General features: G+C 43.2%; 1 protein-coding gene across 2 annotated transcripts; it reads right to left on the reverse strand.

Annotated features, from left to right (window-relative positions):
• Positions 1-3441: 3441 nt before the first annotated feature.
• On the reverse strand, positions 3442-17680 carry crebrf (creb3 regulatory factor). Of its 2 annotated transcripts, none has more exons than XM_010871148.5 (9): positions 17559-17680; positions 13738-13925; positions 12568-12627; positions 11075-12332; positions 10429-10623; positions 9435-9624; positions 8859-8932; positions 8537-8659; positions 3442-8236 (listed from the first exon to the last, which is right to left on the reverse strand). In XM_010871148.5, the coding sequence occupies exons 2-9, from the start codon at positions 13744-13746 to the stop codon at positions 8118-8120; spliced, it is 2028 nt and encodes a 675-aa protein (XP_010869450.2). In that variant the 5' UTR covers positions 13747-13925; positions 17559-17680; the 3' UTR covers positions 3442-8117. The 2 variants fall into 2 exon arrangements, with proteins under 2 accessions (XP_010869450.2, XP_010869449.2); XM_010871147.5 differs by having other exon boundaries at positions 12568-12693.
• Positions 17681-17941: the final 261 nt, after the last annotated feature.

The following is a 17941-nucleotide window of genomic DNA, read 5'->3' on the forward strand; positions in this document are numbered from 1 at the left end:
AACAGACAGGGTACCAACACCAGGCTGATACCACGCTGTTAGAAAAAGAATGATGAAAAACTAAACACTTTTTTTTTTTTTTTAAAGAGAGGCACAATTACACGAGCAGTCATATCTCAATCAATCACAACTCAACCTAGCCTACATGACATCTGTACATTTACAAGGTTCACTGTCCAATAGCAATTCTCCAACTAATTGTGCCTCAAAAGAATTTAAACAAAAATGAGAACAACAAAAGTATAAACCCAGCACGACATTTAAACAACATAAATATAACAACTGTCAATATATTATTGTATTTGAACAGGCATATATGTGAACTACAAATATAGACATTGCTAATAGGATCAAGTTACTGTTAGTTTCAGCAGGATACACTTCTGCAGATTTGCTTATGAATTTCACCAAGAGGTCTATTACAGAGCACTTTGCAATGAAATACAGCCTTCCTACTGTGACAAATAGTTGACACTTGGGGAGTACACACACAGTACTACTAGCTATTTAAAGTTCCCATGCTAAATGATCTATTTCAATATCATACAACATCAGAAGCATTACAAGGGCATGTCTTTTTTTTTCCTTTTCTTTTTTTTAAATATATATATATATATATATATATATATATATATATATATATATATATATATATATATATATATATTTTAGAATGGGTGAGATATCTTGAAATTGTCCTCATTGGGAGTTGTATGGATTTTACAAATTTAATTTGTAGTTAACCTTACAAGAACCACACAACGCTACAGTTAAATTTCTCTCACTCCGTGCATTTGGCAAGTTTGGAAGGAAATGTAAATCATTGCAGTGTGAATACAATGGGTTTGTTGGAGACGGGGTTATAGCGGTTTTCTTAATGTAATCGGTAATTGTTGAGTCTTTGTGTTCCATGCAGGAGTGCCGACCCCCACACTTCAGAGCAGGAATGAGAGATCTCTGCCCACCAGCCTTAATGACCCTCACGGATCTCCATACTCTTCCTGAATTATAAATCAACCTATTACAGCTACATCGAAGCACCCTTACTGGCCAATCCACTTCAGTTAAATTCAAACGCGGTCGTCATTACAGAGGACGAGGCCTTATTGGCACCGACCCCTCAGCGGCTAGAGAGCCGGCCTTAAAGCGGTTGCTGTCCAAAGAAATTCTCTGGGTAACTGGTAACATTGCAGCGCTTCCAAGCGATGTTGCCAGCGACAGGGACTTGGAGGCAGCTATCGAGGGAGTTCAAGTACATCCTTGAGATTCAGCACCATGGCTGGCAAGTGGTGACTCCTATCAGCTGTTTGAACTAATTTAACCAATCGGCGCCCCCTTCCTTCAATCTTAGGGTGATACGAAGGGAACTGTGGTGGTGAGAGTCCTACAGGGGGGCTGCCTCGTTTTAAACACTGCCCACACCCCTGGGTAAATGTTATTTCACTGGAGACATCCAGGTTTGTTTCTTGGAGCTCCGCGGTTAATGCAGACTTAAGTGGAACGATGCAAACCTCAAAGTGTCGTTAAGAGCAGTTGCTGAGTCAAACCTTGTTTGTTCATTGAAGAACAGCAGCTAAAAGGCCACCTGCTTGTGTGTGACACTGCTCCAGCTAAAGTGAAACCCAGCCGTTTGTGGAACAGTAGAAAATGAGAAAGAGGAGGCACAATTATATTGATCATTTTTTGATGGGACACAATGGGTTTGAAAGGTTCGAGACAGTCTTTGCAAAGCAGATCTACCAGTTCAGTAGAAAACGAATAAAATAAGAATCATCATTAGTGAACACTGGGACAGCTATATGTATTTCAGCAACAACACAGAATCACTTTGCGATGGTTTCATGAATATCTAGAAACATTTCTGTAGATGAACTAGAGGAAATTTCTAATTAAATAGAATAAAATAAATGGTATGGCAAGTAGTGGAGGACTAAATATAAAAGGCAAAACAATAAAATAAAAAAAAAGATTAACAGAAATTTGTGCAACAATTTACCGATTTAGAGCATAAATACAAAATAAATCATAAAAAGGTATATAGAAATAAGGACATCATACAAAAATTTTAAATTCCTTTGAATCACGATTGCAGCACACTTTGGATAGTCTCTCTCATCCAGTTACACTGAACATCTTGGAGTATGAACATATCCTTATATTGAATTGAATCCTTTGAAGGAAGACTACATTCAACTTATGCGAAAACTGTCTGAGGCAAAGCAGCAACGGTTTTTTTCATCCGTAAATGAGATCCCTAGTCTATACTGTTAAAATATCACAGAGTAAATGTCAGAATTCTTGGCATAGTGGGCAGAATGAAAGATAGGAGATCTTGTATCCATACAAAATATCAAGACTTTGAAGGGTGTAGATCAAGTTTGGATTTTCTGTTGTTTGTTGCGGTTAAGGCACCTGGTTTAGCAGGCATCGTATTAAAAATAATGTTTGACATTTTGTAAAACCAAGTGCAATGTGGGTATGCTTTTTGTACCTTCGGATTTCATAAAAAGTGGACAAGCAATGGAAAATAGGTTCGTCTGAATATATTAATCAACATCCAAAACTCATCTCTGTGCTCATTCTTTTAGGTTGAAAGACTGTGAATATCGCCACTGATAAGTACAAAATCCTTTCGACTTTAAGTGAAGGTGCACCAATTATTCAGAACATTATTTGTTTACCCAGTAACACATCCAATCAGATGAGTGAGATTTTCACAAACAATGGAAATTCCCCTAAGCATGTTCTCTGCAACTATTATATCTAAACTGTTATTCTAGAGCATACAACCCATAGAAATGGAACCCCTTCCAGTGCAAAGGAGTTCTTGAATCAATAAGAGGAAGTTGAGCAAGTTACAACATGAAAGAATGCTTTTGAAATGCTTCTGCAATGCTTTAGCATTGAAGCAATGTTATATGCAAAAAACACCCAATAAAACAAACAAAAAAAAAAAACCTATACAAGTGTTAACACTAAGTACTAGATTTCTACAGAAACTAGCTACGGGTGTAGGGACAGAAAGATATATGTAATGGCAGAATGCATTTGACAGTTTCTTTGAACGTCGAAATGACAAAAAAAGACAACAGAAAGCCTTCAATTGGTTAGATAAGGTGAAGAAAACACAGTCATTTAGCAGATTTCAGACAGAACGTTCTGTTACACAAGCGTGACTCCATTTCAAGAAATAGCTCCACGTCATCCCCTTCTGCCCATCGCCCACTGGGGAACAACTCCTTAAGTTACGGAAACAGGGTAAATGTCTTCGTATGAAGAAAATCGAAAAATGCTTTGCTCAGACATAAGACAGCCGGAACAACTGAAGCAACACTGGGTCCTACATGAGTTAGACCTGCATAGTGCACCATTTTAAAACATTGTCATCACATACACTACAGAGCAAGCCAAAAATCATATCAGGAATTGAAAGAAAAGGGACAAACACACTTGCCTCCTTCTCTCTAGAGTCTACTGTAGCCATTTGGGAGAATTGGAATAAATCGAGAGTGGAAAACTTTCTCATTGTGATCCAACTGTGTTTGGCAATGCTGCTACAAGACGTCTAAATCCTTAGCAGAAGCCGGTCTAAGCCTACAGAATAAAAGTGACTCCAATGTGTTTGAAAGAAGAAAAGGAATAGGAATTGAAACGTGAATGTAATGTATCAAATTATCTTCTCAGTAAATAGAATTTGTGGACAACAAACCATAAAAGCAGCACAGGAAAACCCAGGTTGAATCAGAACTAGAAAGCGATAAATGATTTCCCTTTAGAATAATAATAATTAAAAAAAGTTTGTATGTTTAAATATGTTAGATTATAAAGAAAATCTAATCTAGGAAAAAACCTCTACTTGCAAGTCCATTGGCCTTTGTCTATTTTTATACTGTGGAGAGCATCGCACCATTTAGTTTTACATTGATTCTCCATTAACGCACACGTTATTGAACTGCAGAAATAATCGCAACAATATATTGGAATACATAAATATATTTTTCTTTGATTTACTATTTCATTACATATATTTCTAATAGAAGAATGGTAGTTACCCTGATTCGAAAGACCATAATGGGTTCAATTATCAGACAAGAGAAGAACATAACACAATCTATTAGCTTAACATCTGTTTATAGGTCTGATGTCAATAAAGCAGAAGGAATAGTTACTGGCTTTGAATGACAACAATTACCTTGACTGTTAAAATGCCACAGAGTCTCCTGGTTAGAATGTAAAGTTGCACAGCTTGCGCCCATCATGTTAAATGTGAAAACCTGCGTGGACACACCCCTGATCCTGGAATCAGCCTCGCAACACTATCTAGATAACAATATCTAGAGATGTTCCACTAGTGCCTTACATCACACTAACTCCCCTAGCTCAACCTCACTTGCCATCAATGATCCCACTGTTGATTTGAGCATATCACCAGGTTGAAGACCTTTGCAGACAGTACAAATTTTGGCCGAGAGCTGTTGCCACAGTGATGCCACTGTGCAACCGAACCCACTGCCGGCCGTCTTAAGAGAATGGATGGGTGTTTGAAAAGGCAAAAAGTATCCCGGATTAAATCTCCACTGAAAATGACTTGCTGCTATACAGTACATGGATATAGTTCTCCTTCCGAGGCACCCCTAAAAGGATTTGGGCCTTTTGGAGGACCTCAATCACCCCCCCCCTTCCCCATAGGTACAAGTACAAATTAGTTAAAAAATGATAAGGATATAACGCTCTGGCACAAATGCCCAGAAGTGTCTACACTGTACATCAACCTGAAGAAAAACCCAAAGCAGAATTTGTCTTTCCATAGGAAATCTCTACTGAAGGCAAATGAAATAATGACACGAGTCATTGAGAACGTAGGGGGCATTATAACCAAAAGTTGATTGCCCTCGAAGACCTCCCCAACCCACTGTCCTGGTCAGATTACAGAAGTGAAGCACTCACTGCAGCATTCAAACGAGGTCGGTTTAGCAGCAAATGGAAGGAAAAATGCTTTTCTTTTTTTTTGTTTTTTCCTTTTTTTTGTTTTTTTAAACAAAGTGCTTTCTTTCTCATACATGTAATATATAATATACTATACAAATATAACATTTAGAAGATACATTTCAGCTTAATCCATTTACAAAATGAAACACTACAAAAACAAACCATGGACGGTAATAACATGGAGAATCTTGACTACACTAACAAAGTATGCAGAAGATATCATAAACATATCATTCTAGTTTCAGAGAAACTTTACATTTCTCCCTTTTTTAATATTCAAATAAGAATAGATGGAGTAAATCAGTCACAGGAAACCTGCTTTCAGAACAATAACACTGTTCTTCCAGAGGCCAAAGGGCATGTTTAGATATATTTAGGACTGAAATAAGGAAATGCTCAGTGGAGAGGAAAACAAACACATTCTATTTAAAATTAAAACATATACCCTTTCTCAGCATAGAGACAATGTTGCTTTCCTGTGGTTAAGTTTTGCAACCGGTTTGATTAAATCCAAACTGGAGTAAGCAAACCTACTTTTTGAAAATATCAACATTGCGAATTTGCAACAACAGAGAGATGCCTGAGTTAAGATCATTCTCCCTCTACAACCTGCTCTTCTCTATTTTTATTTTCTATGCTGTGGTTGAACTAAAGGTTAAGAGAAGTACTCATTTCAGAAACACCATCCATTCGGTTTCTATAAAATCTTCCCCACTCAGTTCAACAAAGCAGTGTTGTGTTCAGGAAGTGAGGCTGAGGACCAATATAAACTAGAATGATATCTATGATATTCAATCCCTTACTTAAAAAAAAAAACGAATAACTAGAGCCTCTTCACAAAGATCACAAAGAAACACTTCCCTATCTTTTGCAGAGACACCATCCAGAAATTCTCAACTTTGAATATCTCTCAAATAGACCACTTTGCGCACCAACAGAAAAGGTTAAAGGCAAATAGTACAAAAATATTTTTTTTCCATAATTTTTATCATACTTTTTTTTCCTCAAAGGTTTCTCTTAACGTGAGAAAAGACCTTAGAAATGTGTCATGCTTCCTAACATATCAATTTGAAAAAGTGGCAATTCACAACAGATATAAATGTATGTATGCATGCATGAATGGACAGTACTATTAATACACAACATAATTCACTTAATGTCACATGTAGCTAGCTGTCTAACCTACATAAATTAAACTAGTGATATACCGTTTGGTTACTGGTGATGTTTTGACAAACAGGCTAAATAAAAGCATACTATCCAAATTCTCTCCATCTCTCTTCTCTAACACAATAGAAGAGTAAGGAGTATGAACTTCAGGAATCTATCAAATGTTTCCAAAGCAACTAATCTACTTAAGAAACCAACGGATGACAAGGACAAAAGCCATTTAGAAAAAAGTTAATGAATGCTTCTTTCAGTACATAATTGGACCCAAGCAAATTTCACAGTTCAATGAAAATCCCTGACCCTATCACATTTCCTACATTCAATTCGGTGTCAGGTAAGCTGTGCAAAACCTTACTTTTTCTGGCTTATCGCCGTTTTCGTTGCATGTGTCTTTGGTACAAAAAGCAATCATAATATAATGTGCAAAATATTTTGGAAATTCTCTACGAATATTATTTTTAACCCTCCCATCCCCTTGCCCCCCGAAGTAAAAGTACCGATAACCAAAGTCAATTTGCTAGAGCCATCCCATAATACGATGCACAGACTCTGTGGCATACATCTACATGTTCCATGTTCTTATGTACATTCAGAATATCTTTAAAGAGCAGAAATACATTACAAACCCACACCCTTGACCTTCCCAGCACCATGTTGTGCCCTCCCTCAATGTAAAATGGTCCGCTATCTTTCAACGTCTGGGAGTTTTTGTAATTGTCTTACTTTAGATACAAGGCACAATGAATAGTACTCTTATTAAATACAAATATTAACACACCAAACTTTGAACGCAACTTCCAACTTTTAGCCCTATCATGCCTATTCTGCAAGACGCTAATGTCGTTTCCATTTAGAGACACTTCCACTTAAGTGTCCACATCGCCAGAAGAAACTGATTGTATTCTTCACATCACCTAGCTTATGAATCAGATGACTACGAATCTTTCCATGCAAAGGATGGGAATATAGCGGCCTTCTGCTCAAGTCCTTTGAAAGTATCTTCACTGCAAAAACACAGGACAATGGAACAGAACAATCAGGCCAAATCGCAATGCAACCTCCCTGCCCACTCAACCTAAAAATCCTGATCCTCTCCAACGTGTACTATTTTGTTCGAGCATCGTTCTGTCTAAGCAGTCTGTTTTCATAACATTAATAGTATTTCGGGGGGGGGGGGGGGGGGCTTGTGTGGTTGTGTCGTCTCATGACTTGGTTGGCGTTGGGATACGTTAATCCCACAGTGGCCTATGTGAATACCGTTGGTACTAGAATGGGAAAGCAGACCAGTGGTAGCAACAGGCGTAGCATGCTCCGAACAGCCCCAGAATGGCAGACTCTCCGAAACACCCCAATGGCTGTTTGTCGCCCAGGAAGCGACGGTTCCGTGACGTCCTAACACGGCCGCCGATTCACAACTGGACGTTTAGCTTTTTCGACGTGCCTCAAATAATCGCCCGTCATCCGTCGGTCCCGGGCCAAACAGAACCGCCTCCCGAGTCCACTTTCCCACTCTGTTACGCAGGCATGAAACGGGTCGTTTGAACGCTACAGGAAATGGCTACAGCAAGAAACTGATAATCATTCTGTTTTGCTTGATTTTTCAACATAACATTTCAGGAGTTTTTTTTTTTTTCCTCTCTCTCTTTTCATATATTGGCTTTGAATTGGAAACGGGGCGGTCCGCGGGGACCCACCAGCCCCGTGCACACATGGCATGGTAGTAACAGACTACTAAGTGCAGAGATAGCTACTGGTTTCGTTCCCGTGCACACGCACAGTGTGAATACATACATCCGTCGGGAGCCGGGTATGCATGTCTTCCCACAGGGGGAACGTCGGGACGCGTTTCCGGGAATGGAATGGACATGCAGAGGGTGTGCCGGTAGAGTGTGGGACAAGGAGAGTGCGGGCGGCGTTCCAGAGAGCGTGCCATCACCAGGCCGTGCACGGCGCCCAGCCTACACCCTGGACGTGGGCACTCGCAGCCCGACCAGGCCTCCGGTGGGATCCCCCTTGCCAGTGTTCTCCAGGATCTGGTTCACAAAGTCAGACGTCTGCCCGGCAACTGGTGACTTTACTGTAGCACGGGGGGGAAAAAGGGAGGGGGGGGGGGGGTTGGGGTCAGAGGGTGCAGTTTTGTTGCTTTGAAAAGCCATTGTGGAAACGGTGACTAGGGGTCAAAACCTAGAACTTGTGCTAAGTGTTGCAACCCTGAGCTCTCAAGTGAACCAGGTTAGTGGGATCAGGATGGAGGCTGTCCACACGTCCCATGGTCCCCCTACGGCCACGCGACCCATGGTCCCCCTACGGCCACGCGACCCATGGTCCCCCTACGGCCACGCGACCCATGGTCCCCCTCTGAAGACATTCTACTCACCAAGGGTCTCTTGAATTAGTTTGTCCAGAGTTTCAGTCATGCTGGTTCCGGTGTCATCACATATATCCTGCACTCTGTTCACTATCTCCTCCTTAATGGCGTTGATGACAAACAGAAGCCGATCTGGAATTAAAAAATAATTAAATCAATTTCCGTTTGTTATACAAAAAGACAGATTGACACTGAAGTTGTTTATGAACCAAAAAATTTAAGCTTTCCTAAAACAGTAGTTGGGACCTGTGAGGGACAATTAAAACAACATGTCTGAAAAGGTTGTTGACTTTGAGAAAAGGGCATAGCCCAACATGACTGGCGAACATACCGTATTCTGTCCCCAGACCCCAAAGCTTCACTTTGTTGGCTTCATACTGAGCCTTCTTCTTCAGTCGACAGGCCCTGAACAGAGACAAGGTGACACGACAACACCCCTTATCAAGTAGTACTATTAGTAATGAAAGTAATATAAGTTGTAGTACAATTATTACTATCGGTATTTGCAGCAGCTTTAACAGTAGTAGCAGGAGTAGTATTAGTGGTTAAAGTAATAGTAGTGGTATTGGTAGTAATAGTAGTAGTATTAGTAGTTGTACTACCATTGGTGGCAGTAACAGCAGTATTAGTAGTGGAAGTAGGAGTAGTAGTAGTAACAGTAGTAGAATTATTATTAGTAATAGTAGTAACAGTAAACGCATAGGTATAATAAGATAAAAGTAGTAGCAATCACAATAACAGTAGTATTACCAGGGATAACAGTAGTAGTAGTAGCGAAAAAGTAGTAGTATGTAGTAGTGTGTATCAAAATGAACTAACAAAGCAAAGAGAAATTTCTGGAGAGCAAGTGCTGAAAACAAGGCTACTGTGGTGAACAGGCGTTGGGTTAAAGGGGACCATTCAGTACCTGGAGGCCAGTTTGTTCTTCTCCTTACGAGACCGTGGACGGGCCGTGATGGGCAGCTCGCTGACCGGGGTCAGGTCACTGATCACCTTGTTCAGCTTTCGCAACTCATTCCCGATCTGCAGTAGCTTCCGAGGGTTAGGGGTCAAGTCCTCCACATCCGTCCGCCGGGACTTCTTCAGGGTGTACTTCCCTGTTCACAGAGCCAATCAGAAGGCTGTTAACCAAGGAGACATTTCCAGCAAGGACAGTAAAATACAACCGGCTCTAAATGGTTTCAGGCTAAACTCATATTACACTGACCAATGGATTATTTACAACCTGCATACATTATCAGCTATGAACAGATGTTATCCAACTAGGAGGAATGTGGCTTTGACCAGGTATGTCTGAAAATGGTGAAAACTGTTGATAATATATTTGCCTTTGGCCAGAAATGTGGGAGTTCTTTGATCCAGACAAAAACGCTTTTACCAACTAAGAAATATTGTCAAATTAAGATCGGTGTTATCTATTGAGGACGCTGAGAAAAGTATACATGCTTTTATTTCATCTCATATAGACTACTGTAATGCTTTGTTTACATGCCTCAACAATAAGTCTCTAGGTAAACTCCAAGTTGTACAGAATTCAGCTGCCAGACTTCTTACATGGACTAAATCAAGGTCTCATATAACCTCAGTGTTGGCAGCTCTACACTGGTTAGCGATACATCTCAGAGTAGATTTTACAATTCAGATTATCACTAGTAAGGCACTACATGGTCTGGCACCTGATTACATTATTGACACGCTCTGAAAACTAAAGGGAACCAGGCCTTTGCTATACAGGGCGCTGGACCCCTGGAACAGCCTACCACAGAATGTCAGATCTATCATCTTTTAAATCTTACCTAAAAACATATTTTTATAAAGATGGCTTTTACAAATGTTTTTTTATCAATGCGATAAAATACCCAACTCTCTTGACCAATGGGCTGCGCCACGGCGCGTCTCACCGTGGTGCGGGCCGTTTCTCTGGTACATGTTGCTGGGCAGGGTTTCCCGGTCCCACTCGGAGGGCCGGAGCAGGCGCTCCTGCTTGGACGGGGTCAGCTGCTCGCTGTACTCCCAGAAGTAGCGGCGCTTGCCCCTCTTCCTGATGACCCCAGCCGTCAACCCCTTCACGTCCTCCACTGTGTCGTTGTCACATCCTGAAGACAGATAGCAGGGAGGGAGAGGTGAGGGCAGGGGGGTGAAGACAGCCAGGAGAGAGGGGTGAGGGCAGGGGGGTGAGGGCAGAGGATTAGTCTATCAGAACCATCCTCACCTACAAAACAGCTTAAAGAAGAAAACTCCCTATAGGATCCAATCCATCATTCCTTGATTCAGGGTCATTCCAACAGCCACCAACACAAATCAAACATCGCTAAGATCCCTTCACAATACAGAACGCTCTGACTCTACTGAAACTACGAAGAAAGGAGCTCCAAAGACCACACCATCTAAAAACAACCCGGGTCCCACTCTACAAAGGCGGCTGACATTTACACACAGTGAGAAGAGTCCCTTCAACAACTATAACAATCACGTGAAAAACCTAAATTCACCAGAAATACTAGTACGTGGTTGGACATTGGCCCCAGGGTGAATGTGAATGAGTACCTGATATATGGCTCCCTGGCTCAGAGAAAGCGTCGCTCATGTCGTCGTCTTTATCGCCCTCATAATCATCATCCTCATCTTCCTCGTCGTCGTTTTCAGACAGCTCATGCTCACTGCCGAAACCCTCGTCATGATCTTCATCCAGGTCCTCATCCAGCTCCGCCCCTTCAGCATCTTCCTCATCCACCCCATCGCCCACCTCTTCTTCCTCTTCTTCTTCTTCCTCCTCCTCCTCTTCCTCCTCCTCCTCTTCCGCCTTTTCCTCCTTCGTCTCAGCTGGAACCTTCCCGGCCAATCGGGCTCGGGTCAGGAACAGGGAGTAGTTGTGCTCCTCCTCTTTCTTCTTGTCTGAGGCGGGGTCGGCCCCCAAGGCGCTCCCGCAGGCCGACGGCAGGGTGTCGCTGGCCCCGGCCACAGGGTATTGGAGGACGGGAGGCATGGCCCCAGGCGTGCCCACAGAGGCGGGCGGCATCTCCCGTCGGGGCAGCTCCACCCTCTTCTCACAGGCCGCGGTGCCGGCCGAGGCGGAGGCGGCAGTGGAGGGAGACGCGACGGGGGCGGACGTGGTGGCCACCTCGGAGGGCCTGCTGCCGTAGGCAAACGGGTATTTGGCCTCGACCAGGCGGGAGGTCACGGGCGTGTCCGCGAGGGGCCGGTAGGGCATGCTAACGCGAACCTTGGCCTTGCGCACATAGTCGCTACAGTGGTAGCCTGGGGCCGCCATCTTGCCGGACACCGGGGCCTTGGACATGGTCTCTGTGCTGGAGGGAACGGGCCAGGTGGCCTTCTGGGAACCCTCCGCGAAGTCCCCCAGGGGGTTTCTGCCATGGCTGAAGCAGGAGGCGGAGGGGCCAGGCCGGACGGCCATCTTCTTAGCCAGCGACAGCGGCGGGAGGGAGGTGTGTGGCTTCTGGCCGCCCACCAGCAGATCCGGGTGGTAGAGGGTGTCGCACACCGGGGGCTGAGAGTCCTCGCTGTTGAGCTGGGCCAGCGTGGGCGTCAGGCCGATCACCTCCTCGTCCTGGTAGGGGCTGGAGAAGTCGTCCAGGCCCACCTCTTTGGTGCCCCAGACGTCACAGCTGGTGAAACGGGTGCACTTGGTCAGGTCCTCCCAGTAAGTGTCCCACTGCTCGAAGTTGGAGCTGTAGGCCGGGTCGCTGTCCACCAGCTCCATGAGGTGCTCCCCGCACTCCATCATCTCCTTGCAGTCCGTGAAGTGGTCCCCCCTGGGGCTTTGACGGTAAGTCATGTCTCTGTCCTGAGGAGGCAGGGATGGACAAACTGAATTCATTGCTAATTATTTCCCTAGAACCCTTTGGCGAATGCGTGTGACTACCGGGGCTAAGCACGTGGTCACCTCCACTCAGTCCCCGGCGCGAATAAAGAGCTTTTTAGCGTTTGTTATGGTATTGCCACAGTGCGCTCGGGCTCTCCGCCAGGACACCCGTTCGCCCAGGCCACGCTGTGGGTGCTACGCACGGAGAAACACTCACCAGTTCGTACATGAAGTCTGGGTTGGTGCTGCTCGCCAACAGGTCGGTACTGGTCAGCGCCTGGTCAGCAAAAGTATAATTTTGAAAGAAATCCCCAAAGGGAGGATCCATTCCACTAATGACGGGCTGAGGAGAATAAACATTACAATGTATTGAAACTCTGAGCTTTTACAACATTGGCTGAATCTCTGATCGAATGTTACATATTAATAATGCGTACTTCGCGGAGGATGTTAAAGTATGTACTGTTTAGTATATAGTAAGCTAGTATGCCAGTATTGGGACCGATTGGGACATACCACCTCGTCATAAAAATGCATCTCAACATTAGATTTTGTCACGCATTAACATCACACCATGTTTGAACATTTAACTAGACACCATTAAGCATCTAGTTATTCTGACTAACGTTTCTTATTGAGTTTCTTTCCATCTTAAATAGCATCCATGAACTGTATGGCTTTTGCCACTGGCGATTTTAATAGCTTATAAGCCAGTAATACTAGTGTCTTACTACTGGAATAGTCAAAAGAATTGAGAAATTGCTAGTGAGACAGAAGATGAACTTTACACTGCCAAAGCCATTTCATGGCACAACAACATTCGTTGTTCTGTCATACGTGAATGGCAGTGATGCAATAACTAACAATATAGGAGACGATAACTGCCTTTTCATCAAATGAAAACACAAGACAACCGTGAAAACCCCTACTCTTTTACTGCCCAAGGAGTCTACATTACACCAAAAAGCATGCACGGATACGTACATCTAAAAAGAAACAGTGAACCATCCGGGAGCTTTTGGCATACTATTTTCAGCGTGCTATGGTTTGAGACACACTAATCTTCCCGCATTCTAATATGGCATACTATATAGTACGCACATATGCGATTTGAGATTCAGCCAGTCTGAGTCATATTCTTTAAGAAGCCAAGTCATATTCTTTAAGAAGCAGCCCCAGGCATATTTCATTCATTTAAAAACTGAACGGACAACTGCCAACCTCCACAGTAAGTTTAAATTGGTTTCAGGCAACAGATTAGGGCAAACAACGTGTAAACATTTAGATATATTGCATGTATATTGATTAACTCTCCTTAAGGAACCCAATGAAGGAGGGACAAGTGGCTGAGGTTGGACAGCTTCTAAAGACCAACGCCTTCCTTTACCTGAGGCATTGCCAAGCACCGAACACTGTTCCTTAGAGTGAATTCTTCTTCCACCTCGTCTCCCTGTATGTTTTAGATTATGTCAGTCAAACGTAGAAAAGTCCACAGGTTCACTGGCAAAAAGAGTCCTCCTTCTTGTGGAAAACTCAGTGCTTCTTGTTAGGCTGTTCTCCCCTTATGCTCGGTATCTGGAGTTTAGAGAACAAAAGGATTTGAAACAGTTAAATCGGTTTCATGACAGTATTGTAACATAGCGCCCAAGCTGAGATTCTGTGCAGACTGAAGCCCTGCTTCACAGAGTGCCGGTCAACACCCACTGATCACTGAAATCTGAACTGATCGCCTGCTTCTCCATCTTAACTCAAAACTACACTCAGTTAAACTGGGAGAACTTGCATGTTTGTTTCTGTTAAAAAATAAACAGTGGAAGTCAAGCAGAGTGGCAGACAATGTCCGGTTCACCATCATCTAGATCCAGAGAATACAGTGATTCAGATTGATGCCATACAGAATGAGCAATTGGCTGAACACTGGGTCAAGGATATTTTTAACCACTAGTTAGCTGCCTTTTCCCTACTGCCTACAAAGAATCACAGACAGAGGGAGCAAAGTGTTTGCATAACAAATCATGAGAAATATGCAGGGGAGCTAGGGCACTGCACTGGCCAACTGCAAAGACGAACAAGACAACCCAGCTCTTCTAGCAGCAGATGACATCATTTCCTCCTGGTGTGCCGACTGAGTCAAATGAGTCTCTTATCACCAGTCTTTTGCACACAGCCGCTTTTGCATACAGCTCAGCCCGCAGAGGAAAAACACCAACAGCGAAAGAAACTGACTCTCTCTCTCCGAACACACACAGACACACATGCCTGCAGAGTATACACTGGCTGAAACTAGTTACACATACCAAGCGAGGTAGCTCACCTTTCGAAGCAAGACCTGCTGGCATTCCAGAGAACAGTCTTAAAACGCTGTGCTATGAAGACAGTTCTGGCCCAGCGAGGTCACACCCACCTGTTAGAGCAACCCGAGGGGGGGGCACTGTGGGAAAGCTTGTGCAGCAGTGAGCTGACGCCACACAAAACCATCTGTCTGGCTACTGAACCACCATTTAAATATCTCTGACCTCTCCGAAGAAACACCCCCCTCCCCCGGACAGTAAACACAACGCCGCTGTCATTTCTGAAACACAGCAGGCCGACCGCTTAGAGGGTGCCTATTCACTTCCTGGTCAGAATTCTGTGATGAAACACTGACAGGTTTTTCAGTTGATGGCAGAAAAAGGAAATGAAAGACAAAGTGCCAACCAACAAAGGATATGTGCAGCTATGTCAGGCCATGAATGAGTGTTTTGAAATTAGACACCACCAGAGACAAAGTACAATGGGCTTCAGTGTGAAATGCACACAGGCAGGGAGGTTAGGTAGGTTTGCCATGCAGGCGATGAGACCATATGGGTCACAACGGATGTCACCAGCAGCTCCTGACAGACACAACACACCACAATGCACAGGCTGCCTTCAAATGATACTCGACACAACTGGAAAGCCACTGAGCCACAGACCAGAGGAAAATACTAAGTGAGATTTATAAAAACTGATTGTGCAGGAAAGGATAGATACAAGGGGACAACTTCAGGGTGGCAGGGTCACATTCTCAAGCAACATTTAGACTGAATGGGCCAGCACATTTGTAAAGGCTATATAGTATCAACCCAATCCCATTATCATGCAGGGCGGATCGTAGACTGTAGGATGTTATACTAGTACCCAGTAATACAACACCACACAAAACAACCAGTTTGATTACCCGGACCAAGTGACTCAAAACAAAGCCTGGGAACCCAGAGTGCTGCAGGTTTTCTATTCTACCTGGTAGATAATTGCAGTCACCTGCTGTCGTGGGTCTGAATCAGTCCCTGATTAAAGGGCTAGAATGAAAACCAACAGCGTGCGGGGTTCCACGCCCTGGGGTTGAGAACCACTGATTCTAGACCAGGTCTTAGGCATTCCTCCCTCCTTCTGTCCCCATCTTTTTTCCAGGTCCAGTGCTTATTTATTTTTTTCACACTTAGGCTCTGTGACCTAAATGTGAACAGTGGCCAGGCAACGTTAACAGGAAAGAGGGGAGGAAAAACCACAACCGACCACTAAGCATGTTCATCACAATAAGTAGCCTGGACTACAGAAATGCTAAGCTCAAATTGAAATTAGTTCTCTTATATGGGTGTCAGGCTGCGTTTTGTTATTTTGTCCACTTAACCATAGGCCTAGTAAGGCATAAATTGAGACTGACAACTTCCTCTCATGTATCATGGTCTCAAGGATGTCCCCTTGTGTTGCCATCCCAGCTGGTAACGGCAACTATGACAGGACGACATGATGCAAAGAGGACGAGAATGTGTCTGAACTACTAAGACCTCAGCATACAGTGAATTCTACATCCAATTAGCAAAACGGGCCAGCCCTACGTTTAAGGAAGTAAAAACGATGAAGTACACAATTGTCCAGCATAAATGGCCCAAGTTAACCTACATACAGTCTAGGAACCGGTAACTGTCTGTAGCTGTAAAGCTTTACACTCGGAATACAACGATGGCCTACTGCGGTACAGTACGCTAGCTACACAGCACAATATATCGAAAACCATCGACGAAAAAATTCTGATTTCCGGAAAGGAATATGACCCAATCGCAAATGTAAACTAATGTGGTAATGAGATTAGCTTAAAAACAACTGCAATCACTAAATAAGTGAATTTAGTTATAATACGGTGACCCACTAACACTTCACCACTGAACTCAACATGGACCCTAACAGAAACAAACACAACGTCAAACAATCGTCATTGACCAACGCCTACACTATTCTGCAGCCCTATTGGTCAATGCACACGTATAGCCTGCCCCCAGATAAGCACGAATTGTCAACACTGCTGTCAATCGCAGAAGATACTTCAGAGAAAAACACAGCCCATTCCAGTGTAGGTTGAGACAGAAAACCCTCAACAATTGTAAGGCTTGTTTTTGTGGCCTAAATGACAAACTAAATGCATGCAAATTGAACCTTTCACACGCAAAATTTACATCATATAATTTTTACTGCGGTCTAACCTTGTAATCCTCTTATCGTAATCCTACTGAGAGAATACGGATATCTAGCTTTGTCGATATTATAAACACACGACATGGAGAGCTCCGTAACACTAAAAAAAGTCAGCAATGGCGATCGTATGGACTAAATGACGCCCTTCAGGCCCTGAAATGTCATTTTGTCAACAAACTCCGTCAAATAGTGTCAGTTTTCTGTTCGGTTTACCTAGAATGTTCTAGAGCTTTCTTGAGCACGCGCTAGCAGCATACTGGTGGGGAAAGGGGCGGGGGGGCGTGTACCCTGAGAGGATGTAGACGTTTGTTGATTTTAGTTGACTAACAAAATAATTACCGGGGGATTCACAGCACCTGGTTTCATCAGCCTTGTTAACAAAATATCCTAAAATGTTCATCTGGTAAACAAAAATAAGAAAAATCGAAAATCGAAATTAGATAACTATTTATACTGGACTACATCTACCTGCATATATCTATATTGCAATAGCATGGTTCATGTCAAAAAAATTGTTATGCCGTTTTAGTTCACTGGGATTTAACCCGAAACCAGATAGCTATATCTTGTTCACTACAATCTACACTATCATGGCCTCCGTCCCGCCCCTCTCGAGAGCGATAGCTACAACCAGCTAACCAAGAGGTTACAACCACTATGCGATAAAACATTATCCACAAAGTTTGAAAATTGTTTTAAAAACGTCCAACTCACCTTTAGAAACCCCATATGAAAGTTTTGTGTCGTGTTTTGTTTCGTGTTTATTCCTATCTGAGCAATAATAAACCCATGTCAATGGAGTCCACGCTGCCGTCCTCTTTCGTTTGTTTTGTTTATCTTCTTCCTGACGGGTTCCTGGAAAGCGCGTGACTACATGGTCACGTGGACCATAACGGACCAATCGCAGCTGAGCTTCAGGATTGACCCAAAACATTACGCCTACATTACTGTTCAGTATTGCACACAACATGCAAAGCATTTGCACACAACCGAGGCTATACATAACGCGGTTATCCAGACGTGTATACTATATCGAAGTCATATGTGATATTTATTACTTTAATAAATGAGGATTATTAGCCATTATGAAATTAGTT

Source organism: Esox lucius, chromosome 7 (assembly GCF_011004845.1).
Source record: "Esox lucius isolate fEsoLuc1 chromosome 7, fEsoLuc1.pri, whole genome shotgun sequence".
NCBI lineage: Eukaryota > Metazoa > Chordata > Actinopteri > Esociformes > Esocidae > Esox > Esox lucius.